The sequence below is a fragment of the Microtus pennsylvanicus genome, chromosome 14, assembly GCF_037038515.1.
Source record: "Microtus pennsylvanicus isolate mMicPen1 chromosome 14, mMicPen1.hap1, whole genome shotgun sequence".
In the NCBI taxonomy this organism is placed as follows: domain Eukaryota; kingdom Metazoa; phylum Chordata; class Mammalia; order Rodentia; family Cricetidae; genus Microtus; species Microtus pennsylvanicus.
This window is the reverse complement of record NC_134592.1, coordinates 44,767,644-44,788,135: the sequence shown is the minus strand read 5'-3', so window position 1 is coordinate 44,788,135 and position 20,492 is coordinate 44,767,644. Positions and strand designations below refer to the sequence as shown.

Genomic DNA, 20,492 nt, shown 5'->3' with positions numbered 1-20,492 from the left:
TCTTCAGTTCAGTAAAGTAGAAGCTAAGGTCGCCCTGGGGTCTACAAACCTCCCCTAACACAAGGCACAGGCATCTCTATACTCTGGAATTACTTCAAATCAACGCCAAAGGTCCTCTGTGGGGCTCAAGTATCCCTGACTACAGCGCAACAAGTAGAAGCATTTGGGATGGTAGGTCCCTAATCTCACAACCCCGATTATCTGATTATCTACCATATGGCGAGGCGGAGAGGAAACCAAAGGAGCCGTGTGTGGTTCCAGCTTAAAGTACATCTGTCATGAGAAACACAGGATAGATAGGGCCAGTGTAGGAGCCCTCAACTCTAGCTTGTTGTTTTAAGATTTAGTTATGTTGGGCAGTGGTGGCACACACCTTTAATCCCAGCACTCTGGAGGCAGAGGCAGGTGGATCTCTGTGAGTTCAAGGCCAGCCTGGTCTACAAGAGCTAGTTCCAGGTCAGGCTCCAAAGCTACAGAGGAAAAAAAAACTTAAAAAAAGATTTAGTTACTTTATAAGTATGTGTGTATGTACACATACTTTATATGTATATGTATGTATATATAACACATATGTGCTTGGTGCCCTCGGAAGTTGAAGTCAGAAAAGAATGCTGGGTCCCACGGAACTAGAGATGTGCTTGTGAGTCACTGTGTATGTGCTAGGATTCTAAGCCTGGTTCTCTGCAAGAGCGCGTGTTCTTAGCTACTGAGCAATCTCTCCAGTAGCTACCCCCTACACACATGCACACATACCACATACACATACATGCATACACGCATTCACGTGCACACACTCGCATGCGTGTGCACACAAACACACACACATTTTTGGTTGTTGTTAAGACAGCATCTTACTATTGACCTCCAACTTACAGAGATCCCCTGGCTTTCGCCTCCAGAGTGCTGGGATTAAAGGTGTTCTCCACCACACCTGGCCCTACTGCTTTCACACAACATCATCCTGCTGTGACCCAGGATTACAGCCCAGAAACAGCAAGCAAAAGACAGACACCGCCAAGGACATAAAGTAACTACTGACATTAACCAACCTTCCTCACAATGGATGATGTTTCTATAATTTTTTTTAAAAAGCTCTTTTAATAATTCTATGTAGCCTATTTTTTAAAAGATGAAGTAATATGCACTCCAAAACTAATAGGCTGGAGTTGTTTAGTTTTGGGCAAAACTAAACACGCTGCTAAATGAAGCCTGAAGTATCTCTTTTCTACTATATTGAAAAAGCTAATAGGGCAAAAATGATTAAGTACAGTATAATTATGTGTATATATACTCTTTGATCAAATAAAACTTACACCAATTTCTTTCACTCTCCAATGGTCAATCTACCTCCCCCCGTGTTAGTACCTGGGATAAAGAATTCAGTTGGAAAGTGTTATCCATGAACGTCTCCAATAATCCCAGGTGAGTAGAACCATGGATGGTTTTCTCTAGGCAGCTGGTCTTTGAATTTCACAACATCCACCTGAGAGCCCACCTTTAAGTCTAGAAGATGATTGCTGAGGGAAGGCACGTGCCGTGCTCCTGGCCACGAGTCTTAGATGTGGCATTACGTGGGGAACCAGGCCTTCTGATGCGGCTCTACCAGAGCCCGCAATGTGCCTGACTTGTGCCCATATCACCTCTGACTTGACCTCTCAAGAGAGCCCCACCACTGCAAGTCAAACCTTGGGCTTCATGACGAGCCACCAGGTGCCTCAAGACACCCGACCTCTGCTCTCAAGGAGTTTATCAGCCACAGTCTAGGGAGCAGGAGAATGATATGGGGAAGACAGGAGACAAGACGATAGAATCTGGCGAGTCCCTGGAAAGCTGGCAGGGTCACCTGCTCAGTCACTATGTCCTAGTTGGCCAGCGGGAAGGGAAATAGTGACCCGTTTGTGACTTTGACTTCTCAGACAGTCAGAATTAAAGCTTTCCAAAATGGACATAGAGAGTGGTAAATCAATCTCATTGTGGCAGATAAATACAAAATCTGACCTAATGTCACCTATCTAAGTTGGTCCCTTCCTTCAAAAAACCTCAGACAGCACTTAGCAGCCGAGCTGAACAATTAGCACAGCTTCGAGCCTCTTTTCCATCTTTATTTCCTTCTTGCAAGGGCAGGCAGACAAGGGGCCCCGGGATTTAAACAGCAGTAAATGCCACATCTTAGATTCCAGGAGACCATTCTCTAACGGGGGTAGGTGAATGCATTTTTTTCCTTCAATGCTCATGAATACTGATGTGGTAAAAAGCCCCTCAGGGTTCAACCCAGAATCGCAAATGCTGGGAAATGGCCCCTATTGTTAAGACTCACATCAAAAGTGAGCGCATGCACCGTGTGCAGTAACTAAGACGTTTTAGTGCCCTTGTCCAAGGGAGCTTGACTATCATGTTATATGTTCGGATTTAGAAATATACAAACATCCAAGGAAACCCAGTCTCACAAGGTAATGAGTTTCCAGGTTGTAGGGGCTCCGGCTGGGACTTCCTCATTTGAATAAGAATTGGTGCCATTCATTTCATAAGCAGCTCTCTGGGCCTCAAAGGGCAGCTTACAGCAATGCAGAAATTACATGCTTGACTAAAAACACACATGACATTTAAACTCAATTAATAGGAAGACTAGTCAAGAGTCTCTTTCTCTCGGTCTCTCTCTCAGTCACGTGTCACCACCCCTTGAAAGAAGGCTGCTTTAGGACAACAATTTGCCCCTGTCTTGGAAAAACAAAACAAAACAAAACAACAACCCAACCTCCTCTCCCCTCCCAGAAAACAAATCCGATATTGCACACAATCACTCTGTGCAGTCAGAGAGACCAAATGCCTACAGCTTCCACAGGTCCACAGGTAATATTCAAACAGACCCAAACTTAGAGAATCATAACCAGTGTTTAAAACAGGGTGAGCTAACTAAAGACAGGGTACTACAGAACTGTCATTAAATGCTATTGGTTTGTATCTACCAATCCACAAGGAAACCAGTGACAGAAACTACAGGGCATTGTTAATTGAGATGGGCAAAGAAGTATGGACCTATTCGAAAATAGTCTACGCAAGGAGAAGCCTCAGAACAGGTGTGCTGTGCCACAAAAGACCAGGTTATGAAATGTTTTATTCTCATTAGAGCACTGGGGGCCACTATGACTTAGCAGCCATTTACTGCAGACAGTGGAGAGGCAAAGACCTCTAAGCAGGTGACAAGTTTTAAACAATAGGCAACTATTTGCTTCCAGACAGGTTCAAGGAGTCCTGCTAATGACGGGGAAACTGCAAAACCACCACCCTACACGAGAGCTCCTAGCAATCCGCTCTCAACACTAACAGGCTTTTGTAGAAAAATCATCATAGGTAGTCATATCAAAGACTCATGCTTGTAGAAGGAAGACAGCCGTACAGTAAGGTTTAGCCAAGGGCTGTATCTCTGGTTCTGATAGCCCTTTGCTTCACACACTTGGCGCTCCCATCAGTCCTGGAAGGAAGCCATTGCATTGCTCAGGCTCTGGATGAAGAACCCAAGGTTTGGAGCATTGAAGGTGACACGGCTGAGAGGTGGCAGGAGCCCGTGTCTGAGTTGAGGTCTGGCATCAAGAACTGCCCTGTGACAGCACACGTTGTCTCTACGGACTTGTGGCTGTGGCAGTGGCGGTGGCAGTGAAGGCGGTGTTTAGACGGGTGTGGAGAATGACATTCACTTTATTGTTGTTTTGTTTGGTTTTTTTTTAAAGATTTATTTATTTATTTATTATGTATACAGTATTCTCAGTATTCTATCTACAGGCCAGAAGATAGGACCAGATCTCATTACAGATGGTTGTGAGCCACCATGTGGTTGCTGGGAATTGAACTCAGGACCTTTGGAAGAGCAGGCAGTGCTCTTAACCGCTGAGCCATCTCTCCAGCCCCCTGGTTTGGTTTTTTGAGACAGGGTTTCTCTGTGTGTCTTTAGCTGTCCTGACCTTGAACTCAGAGATCCTTCTGCCTCTGCCTCCCAAGTGCTGAGATTAAAGGCGTAGTTACTGTAGAAGGCCCTGTGGAGACCTGCATTTAAATGCAAGGGCTGGCGACTCCAGCACCCCAAGCTGGCACACATCTGACCTTGAACAAACCTTAGAAGGTACTAGGATTCTCAGTCACCCAGAGGAGCCCTGATGACTAAGAGCCGTGATGGACACCGAAGGACATGAGATACCCACTGGCAGACAGGAAGCTACCCATGAAAAGGACCAGAAAACATTGGCAAATTGTAATGAGTCTTCCTGACTCCATCATCTCTGGCTGAGAACCCAGGCATTATTGAAGCGATGCAGGCAGAAGAGAGTGGCCATCAAGCATGTGTCCTGCCTCCCTTTTCAGAGTCCAGGGTCACCCCTCTACCCTTCCTCCCTGTTACACTAAATACTGCGAGACTTGAATCACAGAATTGGAAACGTGAGTTCATTGTGTGGGGAGTTTGACATAATAGCAAGTCCAGCAGCTCCCAGATCAGGTTGAACACAGGCACGGTGGAATTTCAGTCAATCCCAAAGGAGACCCTTGTAGAGGAGGGGGTTTACAGAGAGTCACAAAACCAGCATAAAGAATAACAGTTCTCACTACTACAGCTTAAATAGAAGGAGGGCGACAGAGGGAGAGAGAGAGAGAGAGAGAGAGAGAGAGAGAGAGAGAGAGAGCGAGAGAGCTCCCACCCCGCTGCAGGCAGTCTGAAGGGCTTCAGCTCAGCAATATCCGCAGGAGTGTGATTGCAGCGGGTTATAAATAGGCAGGAGCTGACGATCAAGTGTAATTGCATACACTGAGAACGAGTCCAAATAAGCACCGCCAAAGCCCTTCTCAATTTCAGATTTACTCTTCAAATAATTAAATATGTGCAAGACAAAGAAACCAGAAGAAGCTTTTAATGACCTGGAAAAAGGGGCAAATTTACCATCCAAACTTAATCGTGACATTCTGAAAAGAACCCCAAGCACGTTGAAATGGAAGGTAGAGAGTAGAGCTAAATTATAATGTTTGCACGGCTATCAAACTTTAATATTAAAACTTTTTTTTTCAAGACAGGGTTTCCCTGTGTAGCCCTGACTGTCCTGGAACTCTCTGTGTAGACCAGGCTGGCCTTAAACTCAAAGATCCACCTGCCTCTGTCTCCTGAGTGCCGGGATTAAAGAAAGGTGTGTGCCACCACCTCTTGGCTGAATAATAAAACTTCCAAAGGCCACATACCCCTGGGACTCTGGGAGGCAATGGTGAGTTCTGCTGCCAGGTGGCTTGTTTTCATTCAAGCAGGTGCGCCAAGAACACAGGGTGTTTTAGATCTGTATCAAGGAACACAGTGATGGAAGCCTCCAAAACGCCAGGGAACTTGTCTCAGAGTTGTCCCCGTGGATACGGAAAGGGAAATGCACTGTGTGACGTGACTATAGTCTGAAGGTTTCCAGACAGGCCAACCAAGCCTCAGCTATCTATCTAAACTCAACCTAAGCCAGCCATCAAACCTGAACTAAATTGAAACTATCTATCAAACCAAAGCAAGTGCTCTCTCCTTTCTGTCCCAACTGCTGATAAAAGAAAAAGAGGCTTGGGGAAACACCTCGGCTAACATAAAAGACACCAGAAACAGAGTGTTTCTGGTAGTGCCATCGTGAAACCCGTCGCTTCATATGGACTTTTAAAACTGATAAAAAATTAATTTAAAAAATGAGGACACAAGAAACAGGAAGCAGCATGTTAATACCGGGTTACTTGCCTGGTCCGGCAAAGAATAAACACAGCACCCCTCCTTGTGTGAGTGCCCCATGCCTTCACTGCGCACCTGCCAAGTGCGTCACCCAACGAGACCACCAATACTTCAGTGTCTTGAGGAGGCCCTAGTGTTGTTGGGGAGTCACGTGTGTTTAGCTGATGGCACGGACTAGACACACACACCAGAACCTTCCTGTCGTGGTATATCATTTGTATGTTGATAAATAAATCTTGCCTGAAGATCAGAGGCAAAGCTACAGTCACTAGAAGTCAGGTAGTGGTGGCACACACCTTCAGTCCCAGGATCTGGGAGACAGAGTCAGATGGATTTCCCAGGCCACCCTGGGTTACACAAGATAAATACAGAAACAAATCCAGGTGATGGTGGCTCACGCCTTTAATCCCAGCCCTAGGGAGTCACACACCTTTAATTCCAGCATTAGAGGGAACGGAAAATGGGAGGAAAGAGAGGCTTAGTCTGCTTAGTTTTGCAGTCACTCAGCCGTGGTAGAGGTAAGACTTCTCTAGTGGCTGCTTTGCTTTTCTGGTTTGCAGGTTGAACCTCAACTTCTGTCTCTGGGTTTTTATTATTCATGCTACACTTTCCCTTAAATCAAGGGTCCATGAGTAACGTCTTTCATATATCCGAACAGTAATCAACAGGCTCAGGGTAGTACAAACTTTAAGTTATAAATCCAGACAGATCAACTAAATCTAATCTAAAAGGAAATGTTCTATAAGTAAATGCATGAGAATGCACACACATATAATAAAAGTTATGTCCACTTAAGGTGTTTATTTGTATTCAAAAGGTAAATTAAAGCATCTTGCTGTGGAACAATCTTTGCACACTGTAAATATGTATTAGTCTCATTGGTTAGTAAAGTGCTGACTGGCCAATAGCTGGACAGGGAGAGATTTGGAGGGAGAACCAGACTAGCAGGACACTGGGAAGAAGGGTGGAGTCTGAGGAGGAGAGAGAGAAAAAGAGAGAGACACAGATGAAGGAGATGAACATGCAGTACTGAAAGGTAGTCATGTGACAGAAAGTAAATAAGAAATATGGGTTAATTTAAGCTGTAAGAGCTAGGTAGTAATAAGCATAAGCTATTGGCTAAGCTTTTTTTTGTTTTTTGTTTTTTCGAGACAGGGTTTCTCTGTGGTTTTGGAGCCTGTCCTGGAACTAGCTCTTGTAGACCAGGCTGGTCTCGAACTCACAGAGATCCGCCTGCCTCTGCCTCCTGGGTGCTGGGATTAAAGGCATGTGCCACCACCGCCTGGCTTGGCTAAGCTTTTATAATTAGTAAGAAGTCTCTGTGTGGTTGTTTGGGAATTGGTTGGTGAGACAGAAAAGTCTGCCTACAACATTTAGGAAGACAATGGATCCTAATGTATCCAAAAACTAATTTTGTGAACTACTATAGTTTACAATAAACATGAATAAGTTGCACCAGTACAATGAGACAAGGAGAATGACTGTCACATGACACACAATATGTATTTGTTAAATTAATGAACTGATGAAAGTATTACGATTTATCATGTTACTTTTTCTATTTATTATCAAGCTTCTAGTCCTTATAATCCCTCACCCTCAGATGACGGTGGTCCCAGAGACTGACCCTGGGGCCTCACATATACCAGGCAAGCACGTTACCATCTGAGTTATATCCCCAGTCTGTAACTTTCTCTATAGACTTCTAATAAGAAAGACAGTTGACATTTTTTTAAAATAATCAATTTAGGACAGGTATGGTGGCCCATTCCTTTAATCCCAGCATTTGTGAGACAGAAGCAGGAAGATCTTTGTGAGTTTGAGGCCAGCCTGGTCTATATAACCAGTTCTGGGCCAGCCAGGGCTACAGAGGGAGATTCTGACTCAAAAAAAACCAAACAACAAACAAAAAAACCAAAAGAACTAAAAACAATGACAACAAAAACCTGTAAAAAGTTTTGCTGCCCAGGCCTAATAATCTGAGTTTGATCCCCAGGCCCAAAATGGTAGAAGGAAAGAACCTGCTACCATGGGTTGTCTACTGACCTCACTGCGCGCTCTCGCTCTCTCTCTCTCTCTCTCTCTCTCTCTCTCTCTCTCTCTCTCTCACACACACACACACACACACACACACACAGAATAAATAAAAATGCAAAAAAAGTAGAACAACTACAGTTAACAACGATAACAGAATATTTCAAAAAAGATAATGGAAAGGATTTGTAATGTTCCTAACACAGGACACGTCAGTCATTGGACCTGATCATGATGTATAGCGCACGTGTATTGAAATTCCACATTCTGTCCCATCGGCACACACAGCTACCATGTGTCATGTCTACTGAATCTTTAACACTTACACCTTAACAATGTCTGATCCCTACTCAGTGTATCATGGAGGTGCTACACAGAATGGCTCCAGTAAACTCGAAGAAATGTATTGCTTTACAACTTAAAATTACAAACCATGAGACGTCTTCACAGCATATGGCCAAGTTTATATGATCACCCCAGGAGAATAATTCAGTTTCATAAAAATGCAAATCTAACAGTAGTGCATTAATTCGTGCCCACTCTGTCTCTCAAGACAGTCATCAGGGACCTCCCACATGAAATCAATATGCAGACATCTATTTAACTTTATCACCGGCTCACTGAGTAAATATCACACTCTAGACCACTTAGGTGAGCGTTACTCAGGCAAATAGCAAATGTAAAAAGCAGGCTGGTGGTGTCAAGCCATTAACAAATCAATCGATAACTGTTCCCTGGTTTTGGCCTAACATCTGCAGAGCAAATTGTTAGCCAGCTGTTGCAGTGGAATCTGGGTGCAGCGGGGGATCCCCTCTTCCTCTAAGAGAGGCTCTTGGGGAGACCATCAGCCAAAGAAAGACAAGTGTGCTTCCTGAAACAAACTCCTTTATCACCAAAAAGCCTAAAACCTCCGAGGACCACATTGGGAGACGGTACTGTTTTCCACCACGCCTAAATCCCAGGCAGTACTCAAAACCCCGGAGCGCACGAAATAACACACATGGAGTAAATGGTTCAATCTTCCACACCACTATTCTTACTACCTTTGCAATGAGTCTTTTTTAACATTTTCTAGGAACTACACATAGTCACAGACATCTAATCTTCCTCAAGTGACCAAGAGTGGCCCAACTTTCTGCAATGAATTCAACTTCTTTTTCATTAAGCGTGATATGAGCTGTTTGATCTCACATCCATGACGTCAAGCCCCCAATGTCATTTTTTTTAACATTAATTTCAGGGTTAGTGCTATACCTGTCTCCTTCACACGACACATAGCCAAGATCTTCTACTACACCTTGGGTCACTTATTGGCCTTGTCAGTTGAAAGACAGTGAACAGGAAATAAAGAGAGGAAGTCCAGCTGCTTGAATCAAGGTCATGACTGCTTCCTCAAGTTATAGCACAGGACAAATCCCGTGAACAGAGTGTCACAATTATCAGCACGGCTCAGAAGCCCCGCCTCTTTCATTTTGCTGGGTCCAGAGGCAACAGTGAAAGACTCTACACCACAGAGTGTCCTACGTGAGGCTACTGATCATGACTGGGAGAACTGAAGGCGTTCTTAGATTGGAACAAACCAAATGTCTGTCTTGCTGCTAAGGGGTGGGAGGAAGGGGAACCTCTCTCCTCTTTCTCTTGCCTGTGACTTGATCTAGGGGGAAAATATGAGCATTTGTTGTCAGATGTGGAAGTTAACATTGGCATTCACACACACGCATGCTGGCCTGCGCTGTGTCTACTTTCCTGTCTTCCTGGATGGAAGGTTTAGTCTCCGCCTCAAAATGGCCCTCACAAAAAACAGGTTTTTAAAAGTCAGGCTAGAGACCTGCTCTTCCTGTGAAGGACAGCTTTTCTTCCTCCCTTTTTCTTCCTTTCCATGGCAACCTTGCCCTTCCCTTCTCTGTCCCGATGATAAATGTGGATTCAACGAAATGACCCACAAAGAACATGAAAAAAATCTACCCATAATGCTCAGCACAGACTGAATTCACCATGCCCTTATCGCAAGAACAAACTGCATGTCCCTGGTTAACGGCCAGGCTGCAAGAGACAAGTTGCAACACACCTGTGGCTTGTCACCAGCCCCAGCACCCTGACAGAAAACCACGTCCCACTTCCCACAAGCTGCTGTGCCCCAGGTCTTACCCTGCCCAAGAGGTTGTCCTGAAGTAGTGTCTGTTGCAGCACCGGGGCCACATCCTCCAAGCTCAGGACATGGCAGAGGTCAGTGAGCTCCTCTTGACCCAGAGACCCAGTTCCCAGGGTGTCAAAACTGTCAAACAGCTCCTTGAGTCGGGCCTCGTGCTGGTCCTGCTCCACCTCATCCATCCCATAGCCCACAGCGCTCACCTGTGCGGGACAGAAAGGAGTACAGGTTGGGGCAGGCCACTTCTGGACACATGCATCTCTTCCAACCCCATCAGCCACTAGGGACACTGCAGCAGGGCCCTCCTGGCCAATGGTACTCCTACACACATTATCACCAGGGGCAAATCTGCAATGTTACAACAGAAGGAGTTAGGCAGGGAAAATCTCAGCTCCTGTCAGATCACAGCCTGTCCATCAAACTCGGACCCAGGAGGGTTTCTCCCCTATCAGCCCGGAGGACTCAAGAAAGTGAAAGGCTACTTCTACCTGACAGTCAGGTCAGGTGAGATCATTGTCAGTACCAAGTCACTGCAAGGTCAGAGCTGCCAGACAAGTCAGCAAGCTACAGACAACCTGCCCCATGCTGGGACCCGAGGGGTGAGCCAGCTGACTATTTCCACTTCATTCAGCCGAGGTTCTCCTGCATCACAGCGACAACAGAGGCACTGGCTTAGCCACCCCGATTTACAGGGGACCAGAGCCTTTTACTCAAAAAGCAACTCAATTAGCCTTGTTGGTGCAATTACATGCAGTATGACAGGAAGTATTCCCCGAGGCTCTCTGTAATCCCAGGGTGCTCTAGGTAACTCTTCGTTGCCAAGAGAAAGGGCAAAACACCACTCCAACCTTTCCCGTGGAGAGGTCCTGAGGAGCCACCAGCTGTTTCTGAGAATTGAACAGCATCCCTGAACTCCACCACCTCCAGCAACTGGGCTTCATTCCTGGCAGCCCTGTTCCTACAGCTCTGATCCCCCTGCCCTCAGACTCTAGTTCCCGGGCTTCCACCATCCCTAGGAGCAGTAAAAACCTGAAGCCATCAAAAACTCAGAGTCATCTTCTGCTAAAACTAAAACCACACAATTCCAGGTATTTTACTTTAATCATAAGATGTTTCATAGGCCAGATGTGGTGGTGCATGTCTTTAAACCCAGCACTTGGGAGGCAGGGGCTGGCGGATGGTTGGATTCAAGGCCAGCCTAGTTTACAGAACAAGTTCCAGGATAGCCAGGGCTACACAGAGAAACCCTGTTTCAATAAACCGGGGGGGTGGAGGTAGGGGAGGATAAGATGTTTCTTTCCCTTCGCATACAATAATCAATTTTTTAGTGTGCTGGATCCGGCCCAAATCCTGCGCACCTGGAAGAAACTTCATGATGCAATCAGTGGGTGTCAGACATAAGACATCCCCTTGGGAGGGTGACCTCAGCCATTTGCAATCAGGCTTTCAGCCAGCCCCTTTACTACAGAACACAGCACCTTCCACCAGGGCCTGGGGGTGCAGCTCCGTAGTACACCATGTATGCATGTGCGCAAGGCCCTGAGTTCAATCCCCAAAGAGCACTGATAGTAACAACAGCACCTTTAACTCAACAAAGCCCTGGGTCAGAACTCAAAGGGCGGCTCTCAGTAACACAGAGACCGGGTAATTTAAGCTGCTACACATAGCTAGGACCCAAGGCAATGGAGCTTTCCGAAGCAATTCAGCGGTGTTCTAGGATGTTAGCTTTCTTTCCACAGACAACTGTCCAAAATATGACAAGGCCGGACAAAGCCATGACCTCCGCAGCTAGGTGACCTCAGATGGGCTGGAATGACGCTGCCACACAGTTAGCTCACTATTAAAGAGGGCCATTTCCGAAAGCAGCATGGCAGGGTGTGGGTCCGGGCTCCTCGGCTTGGGAAGGTCTCCCCCAACAGCAGCTTACTCCTGAGGTGCGGCGGGCTCTGGCTGCCTTCCCAGGGTTGGTCTGCTGGGTTAACTAATCAGTATGTAAATGTTTTCAAAATATGTTGGGAGTGCTACATAAACAGCAGAGCTTCAGAAAAGAAACAGGAAGGTGTTAAACCAAGCCACAAAAGGAAGGCGCTCTGGCTAATGCGATTCACCAAAGCAGGCCAGTTAATTGTCAACTAAGACCTGCTGGGAACCCCCACGGGCTCTGGGATTTTCACAGCCCGAAGGCTCATTCTCTTCAGTCCTCTGGGTTGTAATCTGACCGACTTTAGAAAAGCCAGCCAAGTCGACTTTCACGTGATTTCTGCATGCGTTGTGTATAAACTCAAAAGTGAAAGCCTCCCAACAGTCCCCTCTTCAGCATCATCTTCAAGGGTTAGTGATCCATCTGTCTCAGCCAATGGAAGGGAGCGAAACTCACCATGTGCTGACAAGGCCCAGCCCTACCTGCTGCTTTGAGCCTGATTAGCAAGCATGTCTGATTTCGGGAGGACATTGGATTTTCACTAGATCAAACTTCCTTCATTTGAAAGCAGCTGTTCTTTCTTATCCCTGAACTTCAGCTCCCAGGTTCTCCAGACAGCGAGCGTAAAGCTTAGGAGAACGTTCTTCCTACTGAAATCGAGGGTGGGTGTGGGAAGTAAGGGGTGAATGGGGGTAGGTGTGGGAGGTGAGGGGTGAATGGAGGTGGGTTGGGATGTGAGGGTGGGGTGGGAGGTGAGGGGTATGTGAGGGTGGGGTGGGAGGTGAGGGGTATGTGAGGGTGGGGTGGGAGGTGAAGGGTATGTGTGCGTGCATGGGGGTGAGGTGATGTGGGAGAAGGGAGGCTCCACCCCAGTGGGACAAGTGCTCCAGCTGCAGCATCCAGGAGATGTCATACACGGTGACAAGCTGTCAGTTCTCATCTGGCACCAAATGCATTTTTGCTGGTGATACAATCCTCCAAATGTTCATCTGTAATTTTCCGTGCAAGAATTTTTTCCCTCCCCACTTGCCAAGAAGAATGCAAGCGTAGAGGCCCCGATTTCTCCTTCATCATTGTCTTTCCTTCCCCCGCAAAATAACAATCCATCTTTTTGGCTGAGGGACTCAGTAAATGGGCTGACCTCAAGTTATGGAGATTCCAGGGAAGGAAACTTACCCCCTGCGGGAGATGCCAAAATCAGCACGGACTGTTTCTGCACTGCCTTCTTTCACACACGCTATCTCCATCTCCCCCTTCCCCAGGGCACTTTCAGTGTTAGGCACAACCAAGAAGAAATACTACCAAACTGCAGTGACGTCATCAAAAGTAAAATTTGGTGCATTGGAGATGATGCCAAAGGAGTCACAAACTACAGCTGCACTTTGTGGTGAAGAGACAGAACTTGGGAGGAGGATCTGTGCTGAAACACTTCTCAAGTCCTCTCGTTTAGACAATGAGAATAACAACAGCCATCTGGAAGGGTTATTCTAGAACTAAGTAGGGCAAGCTAGTGGAAGTGGCTAGGTTCAGAGAAACCGGTCCAGGAGAGGCAACTGAAAATCAGGCAAGAAAATACCTGAGGCCTGGAAAGGAAGTGTGAGCTCAGGAGAGTAACTCAAGTCAGTCAGAAAGACGTCTGTCTTCAGAGCAGCCAAACTTGGAACGCCAGTGAGCAGTGGCTAAGAATGGGCCATCGATGTCACCCACAGGAACATCACTATATTAGTAAGTGATGACAGTAACAGACAATGCTTGGCTCCCTGAGCCTAAAACGGCAGATTACTGACAAATTTGACATCATGTAACTGCAGAAAGGCCAAGGCAGAGATGGGACCTCAGAAGGCATCACTAGTAAGTTGTTGCCAGCATTTACAGTGAGCATGGCCTATGCCGAGTACTTTGTGATTCATATAATTTAATCCTCCTAATTCAGGGACACAGAGAGTAGTATCACTTCCGCATTTCAAATGTACAAACTGGGCCTTGGCAAAATTAGGCAACCTGTTCAAGGCCACAGCATTACACTGGAGTGAAGCACGATTAATAAAAACTCAAAGGCAGATATTGGGGTTCAACCTGAAGGTCAGAAAAGCAAAACAGCTAGTCACCGGCTCTTACCTCAACCTCAGTCCGACATGGTGATCCTGCCTCCAGGAATCTCAGAATGTTACTGAGACTGTGAGCTGTCTCCTCCTGTTTTATATTCTCTAGGGCTGGGGTTAAAGGCATGCACCGCCCGGTTTCTATGGCAAACTAGTGTGGCTACTGGGATTAAAGGTGTGTGTCACCACTGCCTGGTCTGTAAGGTTGACCAGTGGGGCTGTTTTACTCTCTGATCCTCAGGCAAGCTTTATTGACTAAAATACAAATGAAATGCCTCTACAGTGGAGGAGCTATGTTTTGACTTAGAGCGTGACCATTATTACCCCTCAATCTGATACCTGCACATCGGAAGCAACAGTGACGGAATGACTGAATGCCATCCCTTTATGTGGCGGCAGGCGGGACAGAACTGAGAGAGCCTTGGACAGTCTTAGGCCACACTCTTCCAAACTGGAATGGGCAGAGGTGGGGGAATCCCCGCCTACCTCCATCTACTGATCAAATGCGGACAGCCTATAAGTCCCTAGGAATGCACAGATACCATAGGCACTCTTTCTTTTTCTGAAGCAGCACTGGCTTTGAAGCTGAGAAGAAATACATTCTTATGTTAAGGTGACCGTGACCTTCAGTAATGGATACAGCTCGGGACTCACATATCATTCTGGGCCTTTCCCTGAAATGAATACTCAGTGTCTAATCTGGGAAGTCAGTGCTTTCCAGGCCCAGCAGACACACGTCAGCAGCAGCGTTTCCTGCTGCAGCAGGAAACTTACAAAGTAAGTTTAGAATAGTAAATACTCCCCGAAGTTGCAAAGAATAGCTCTAGTTCAATGAAGACAGCCATAACCTTGGTAAAGCTTCACCGAGGACCCTCCCAATCAGCCAGCCAGAAGCCTTTATGACTTCTTAGGAATAAAGGGGCCAGTGTGGGCAATATGCGGATGCTCTAACTAGGGATAGTTGAATAAAAGGTGGATGCATAGAGCGAGCAATCCAAACACTTATTACCCAATAACCATCCACATTGACAATGACTGGAAGCATCCTACTCACAAAGAGCCCTAAACAAGGCGAGGGCCGGGCAGTGGTGGCGCATGCCTTTAATCCCAGCACTTGGGAGGCAGAGGCAGGCGGATCTCTGTGAGTTCGAGACCAGCCTGGTCTACAAGAGCTAGTTCCAGGACAGGCTCCAAAACCACAGAGAAACCCTGTCTCGAAAAAACCAAAAAAAAAACAAAAAAAAAAAAACAAAAAACAAGGCGAGGGTCACATGGCCAGGCCACATGTGCCACATGCCACTCGCTACTCGGCACCCCGCCACCCCACCCCGCTGATGACAACGATGCCAACCGGGACTTCAAAAAAAAATAGGTGGAGGTGGGTTTGAAGTAATGAAGTGTCTCACAGAAGGTCAGCATGAAGTACACGTATAAACTTTCCCATACCAGGTTATAGCAAGGAGCTTGTAAGAAGGGGATGCCCAGCCAAGGTGGGTGTCCATTCTGGGCTGGAAGGAGTGAAAAGGGGACAAAATCTGGCGAGTGAAAACCAAATCATAAATAAGCACAAAACCAGAGTCCCTAACCCAGGCCTTTTATTTCCCTTCCAGATGGCCAGCAGCTGAACGGCTCTGCGGAATGTCTGCGCGCCCCTCTAGGTTCAGCCTCTTTCCTTTCGAGAGTACTATAATAGATGCTTTCGGACCTGTGTTCAGACACAGCTGTTGGGGGTCCACAGCCCAGGCAGTGACCACCAAGTCACTCTTTTCGTTACTTCGGGTTGCAATGATGAACACAGACAAACCCCGCCTGCTAAGGCTTTTCGTGTGCACCTTTATTAGACACCAATAATGCCCATGAGCAAATTAAAGTGTTCCTTTTTTCTTTCCTCTCTTCCACAAGCGTTTTTTACCAGCTGAAAAGATTTTCCAGGCTTAATCCTGTACCAATTTTAGTGTAAAGGGAAATAATAAGGAGAATACTCAAGTGCGGGACCATCTCCAGGGTAAGCAGCGGCTCCCACTTTTACCTAAATCACTTCTTCAAAGCACTGCTTGCTGCTCAGCCGCGAACTGCCAAAGGCTCCTCCCTTTAAGCTGGAAACCACACGCAGTATAGCATCACCAGGAACACAATGAGGTAGAGAGACATGGCAGCATGCCACTGAACAGGGGAAATTCACATTCAAATGAACTCGAAAGCTCGCTTTGCTAACCATATCCTTAAATGCAATTGTGCTAAGGGCACCCTGTTAGCATTTATTCTCAGCCTAAACGCACTTTAGCATTTTACTGTCCTGAACCCAGGTTTTGTAACACCTAATAGCAGGTGGATTACCTAATCAGTTAAGGAGAAACAGCTTTGCATAACACAGATCCTGTAACCTACAATCAACCACTACAGCAAACTGTAGGAGCCAAAAAAAAAGTTGTTTGTTACTTTCTTTTCTAAAAATGAAAGCCTGAAACAGATTTCAATGTCCCCTTTTTCTTTCTTTCTTTCTTTTTTTCTTTCTTTTTTGGAGGGGTTGGTTTTGCTTTTTGGGGTTTTTGTTTGTTTGTTTATTGAAATAGGGTTTCTCTGTAGCTTTGGAGCCTGCCCTGGAACTCGCTCTTGTAGACCAGGCTGGTCTCGAACTCACAGAGATCCGCCTGCCTCTGCCTCCCGAGTGCTGGGATTAAAGGCCTGCGCCACCACCACCATCCAGCTCAGCTTTCATTTCTTGAGCTGTATTCGCATAAGTTCATTTAGGATGGCTGAAGCTATGCACTCCCTAAGGCATATGTGGAGAAGGGCTGACCATGCACCTACACATGGTATTTCAGAAGGGCTGGGGTATTAATATATAGATGCTTCTTGCCCTTTCCGTGCAGAGTGAGAGTCTAATTGCTTACACAAACTGCGGTAAAGAAGCAAGCTAATTGCTGATCAAGTTTCTTGTTTGCATAAATCCATAATGTTTTAAATTATCTTCTTTGTAAAAATAATTGGATGAGTACATCTTTTTGCGAGGTTCAGTGAGCCACCCCACAAGCCTCTGGCCAACAGATGCAAGATCAATAGCCAGAGTTCAAACTGCATTATTTATGGCTTACAAATGAGATGGCATCTATAAAAGTAAGCCTTCTGTCCGGCTCCGGTGACACCTGCCAAGCCTCCAGAAGTGGAAGACTCAGAAAATGTATTTTCATTATCAACATAAAATGGAAGTTTCAAGACCAGTGAAACGTTAGTTTAGAAAGTCATTTACAGTGACATTTAAAACAATTTATATGAACAACATTTGACTCATGATAAGAACACTGCCTATTAAATGAAGATTGGCTGTTCAGAATTCAGTGGAGCCCTGTTCTTATCCCGTGAGTTGACATCTTTTGATGTGAAGGACTGTTACATATCTAAAATGAAAAAAGAACTTGTGACATTCTGAGCAAGCACCTATTAAAATGACTGTGACATTTCAACGAGAGGACCACATACAGGGTGACTCCTCTTCTTTGCCCCAGTATCTGTGTTGGCCTTTGCTAAGGGCAATCCATTAGCTTTCTCAATGCTGCAGTTCGGAAGGCCTCTCTCTAAAGCACCAGAGAGCTGAGAAAATAAACAGGCTGCCAATAGCTCCTCTCCCCAGAGGTTCTCATCACCTCCCTATGAACACCAACCGCAGACGAAGAGACCACACAAACTCCTCTCTCAGCCTGCCTGTAATGTCACCGGCAAACAGTCGGGGTATTTCACAGCTACTTTCAGTTCCACAGCGAGACATACTAATATTCCAGGCCAGCTTCCAACAGCCTATGCTACCACTGAATTAGAATTAGGCACACCGATACCCCCAAATATTTCCTTGTGGTTTGTTAGGCCTCAGGAAGCATGCGAACAGATAAATTTATGCCAACATGATATATCTGAGAGAAGCCGGCTGAGAAATAGTTCGTGGTCTCAGGAGCTTAGCTCGGGTGCTAAGGTGAGGTTGAGAGGAGCGCCCTAAAAGCTACCGTGACCGGCACGTAGACAACCGCACAGCCGGTACTGGTTGAGCTGCACGGAAAGCCTTCTCAAGACTTCCTCAACGACTGGAGAGGGGGAGTTCCCGGTAAGGGACGTCGAGGCCGGCTCATAATAGTTGTATGGAAACACGATCTCTGACAGGGCACTATTCCCAGCACTTGTCCCCTTTCATTTGCACCCTCGGGTCTGGCCGGGCTGAGGCTGGGAACATCACCCCTTGCAGTCTCTGTTTCACAGAGAGCTTTTAGCGGAGGATGCTTTCCAACAGTTATCTTTTTCGGGGGAAGTGGGGGTGGTACTGCAGTGCCGACCCGAGCCTCGGATACTTCTTCCGCACCTACACCCACTCCTCACTCCATTCCACACTCCTCTGCTCTGGCGATCGAGTTTTCAGAACAAGTGTCAAAATGTATTGTCCCCCTTTCCGGCTAGCTGCACCCAAAAGTCTCTACCTGCACGGATCCCACGCACCTTCTAAAATCTCCACTTTTAGGACTCCAAACAGCCCTGCGTTCCCGGGAGGCGCAGGCCGACACTCAGGGGCTCCCCACGCAGGCTTCTGGATCTCGGGGCTGCCTGGGTGGCCCTGACCCACAGAACAAGAACCCTTTCTGCTTGCTCCCGGTCCTGCCGGATGCTGGAGAGAGGCACAGTAACAGCTTTCAGCTCCGGACTCCTCAGGTCTGGGAGGCGGAGGTGTGGCGGGAGGGCGGGCCAGTCCAGGTCCCTAGCAACCCGCGCGGCGTCCCCGCTCCACCTGCCCACCCACGGTCGCGGAGCTCACACGCCCAGACCGGTGGTCCGGCCCCGCCGGCCTCGCCTACCTTCCGTCGGCCTCTGGGGAGCGCCCGCGCCAGCTGCCTCCGGAGCTCTGCAAGGAAAGGGCGCTTTGTTAGGGCCCCGCTAGCGCCGCGACACCGAGCAGCCCGCGCCGCCGAGCCGGGCACGCGTCCTTCCAGAGGACGCGACTGGGGACCCGCGCGGGCGTCATTTCCATATGTAAGGGGCCAGCGCTCACAAAAGCACGCCGGCGCATCCCCCGCCCCCGCCGGCGCCGCGGCCCCTCCCCCGCCCCCGCCGCCACCCTCCGGCGACAGCCCCCCTCCCGGACCGCCACCGCGTGCTAGATCCCGGGGTCTGCGGGTCAGCGCGGCGCGGGACGCTCGGGGTCCCCAGCAGACGGCGCACGGGCTGCCAAGGCCTCGCGATCTCCCAGGTCGCTAGACTCCCGGGGGTCCCCAGCTTGTCGCTCACCGCGTCCCGGGGCTCAGGCACCCCGCGTCACAGCACAGACCATGACCTCCGGGCTCTTGAGCTCCGCCGGGCGGCACGGGTCGGCCGCGCCCAGCGCGCTCGCTCCCGGCTCAGCTGCCGCCACCGGGAGATCGGGCCGCGGGGGAGGAAGAGCCGGGCCTCGCAGGGAGGAGTCAAGGGGACGCCGGCCAGGGCGCGGCTCCTCCTCCTGCCCCGGCCGAGGGAGGAGCGGGTGGCGGTTGTGAGCCGGCGGGAGCGAGCCCCCGCCTAGGAGATTTGAACTTGGGAACGCCCTGGCTCTGCGTGTGGGTTCGGCGTCCCGAGGTCACCTCGGTGCACCAGCTGGCACTGCCACCACGCGGTCCCTTGCCTGTCGCCTCATTTTCCTCTCAAAGGCATCCGCTAGCACCTGGTGGCTTGGCGCAGGGCCCACAATGTCTCTGGAGAGTGAAGACCCCAGCCTGACCTAAAGTGGAAGTTCGGGTGCCTCTGTAACCTACAGGCGACCCTGGATTTCCCAGCCCTGGAGAGTCTTTTGAAGGTCACGGGGAAAGGGTCCCAAAGAGCAAAGAACCCTGTAGAGCGCTGAGCCCTCTGGACCTCTTACCACTTCTAGATACATCAGTAGCTGCCCACCTCATCCTCATAGGTGCCCTGTCCCTTGTCTAACCTCTGATGGTGCAGTCAATCCTTTGTCACAGGGTCGCAAATCCAGGCTAGAGGTGGAGGGAGCTATAGGCCGGAGGCAATACCTTTCCCGGGATCCAAGAGTGGCCCTTGTGGAAGAAAGGATCTGCCCAAATTATTACACTCTCAAGTTATTTCCACAAGAACGTCGGACAAATTCTAGGGGACAGAAAGGAAACTGGCAAGTTCAGGCTTCTGGAAACAGATGTGACCTGTTCCTCATGACAAGCACCCTGAGGAGACAGACACATAGCATTTTAAAAGCCAGGAGGCTGGAAGCCCCAAGGAGGCAGACAGATGCCTTAGCGTTTTTTTCAAAGCAGGAAGCTGGAAGTGCCGGAAACCAGAGCTTCGTACAGAAAGCCCTTCACAGACCTAGGATTCAGAACAGCTCATCTGCCGCAGAACTGCCTAGAACTTAAATGCTCACAACCCAGAACCCGGGAAACCGGTGAGATTTTAGTGGAGCCCCAGGCCGAGCATGACCTAGTTCCTTATTTTCTGCTTATATTGTGCTACAGTTCTGCAGAGTTAAGAAAATTGAATGAAGCGTTTAGAGACTCTCCGTGATTTCTTACATGAATCCACAGTTGTCTCAAA

At 48.0% G+C, this 20,492-nt stretch overlaps 1 protein-coding gene across 9 annotated transcripts in view; it reads right to left on the bottom strand.

Moving 5' to 3' along the window:
• The window catches only part of Nin (ninein), a 101,796-nt gene extending 82,434 nt beyond the window's left edge, over positions 1-19,362 (bottom strand). For 6 of the 9 annotated variants that reach the window (XM_075948717.1, XM_075948716.1, XM_075948724.1 and 3 more), the window contains exons 1-2: positions 18,776-18,822; positions 9,917-10,120 (exon numbers count right to left, since the gene is read on the bottom strand). In XM_075948717.1, coding sequence (XP_075804832.1) covers positions 9,917-10,099 — 183 coding nt within the window. In that variant the 5' untranslated portion in view covers positions 10,100-10,120; positions 18,776-18,822. Of the gene's footprint in view, positions 1-9,916; positions 10,121-18,422; positions 18,589-18,775; positions 18,823-19,205 lie in introns of those variants that run through there. The other 3 variants (XM_075948719.1, XM_075948718.1, XM_075948720.1) reach the window with 3 other exon arrangements.
• Positions 19,363-20,492: the final 1,130 nt, after the last annotated feature.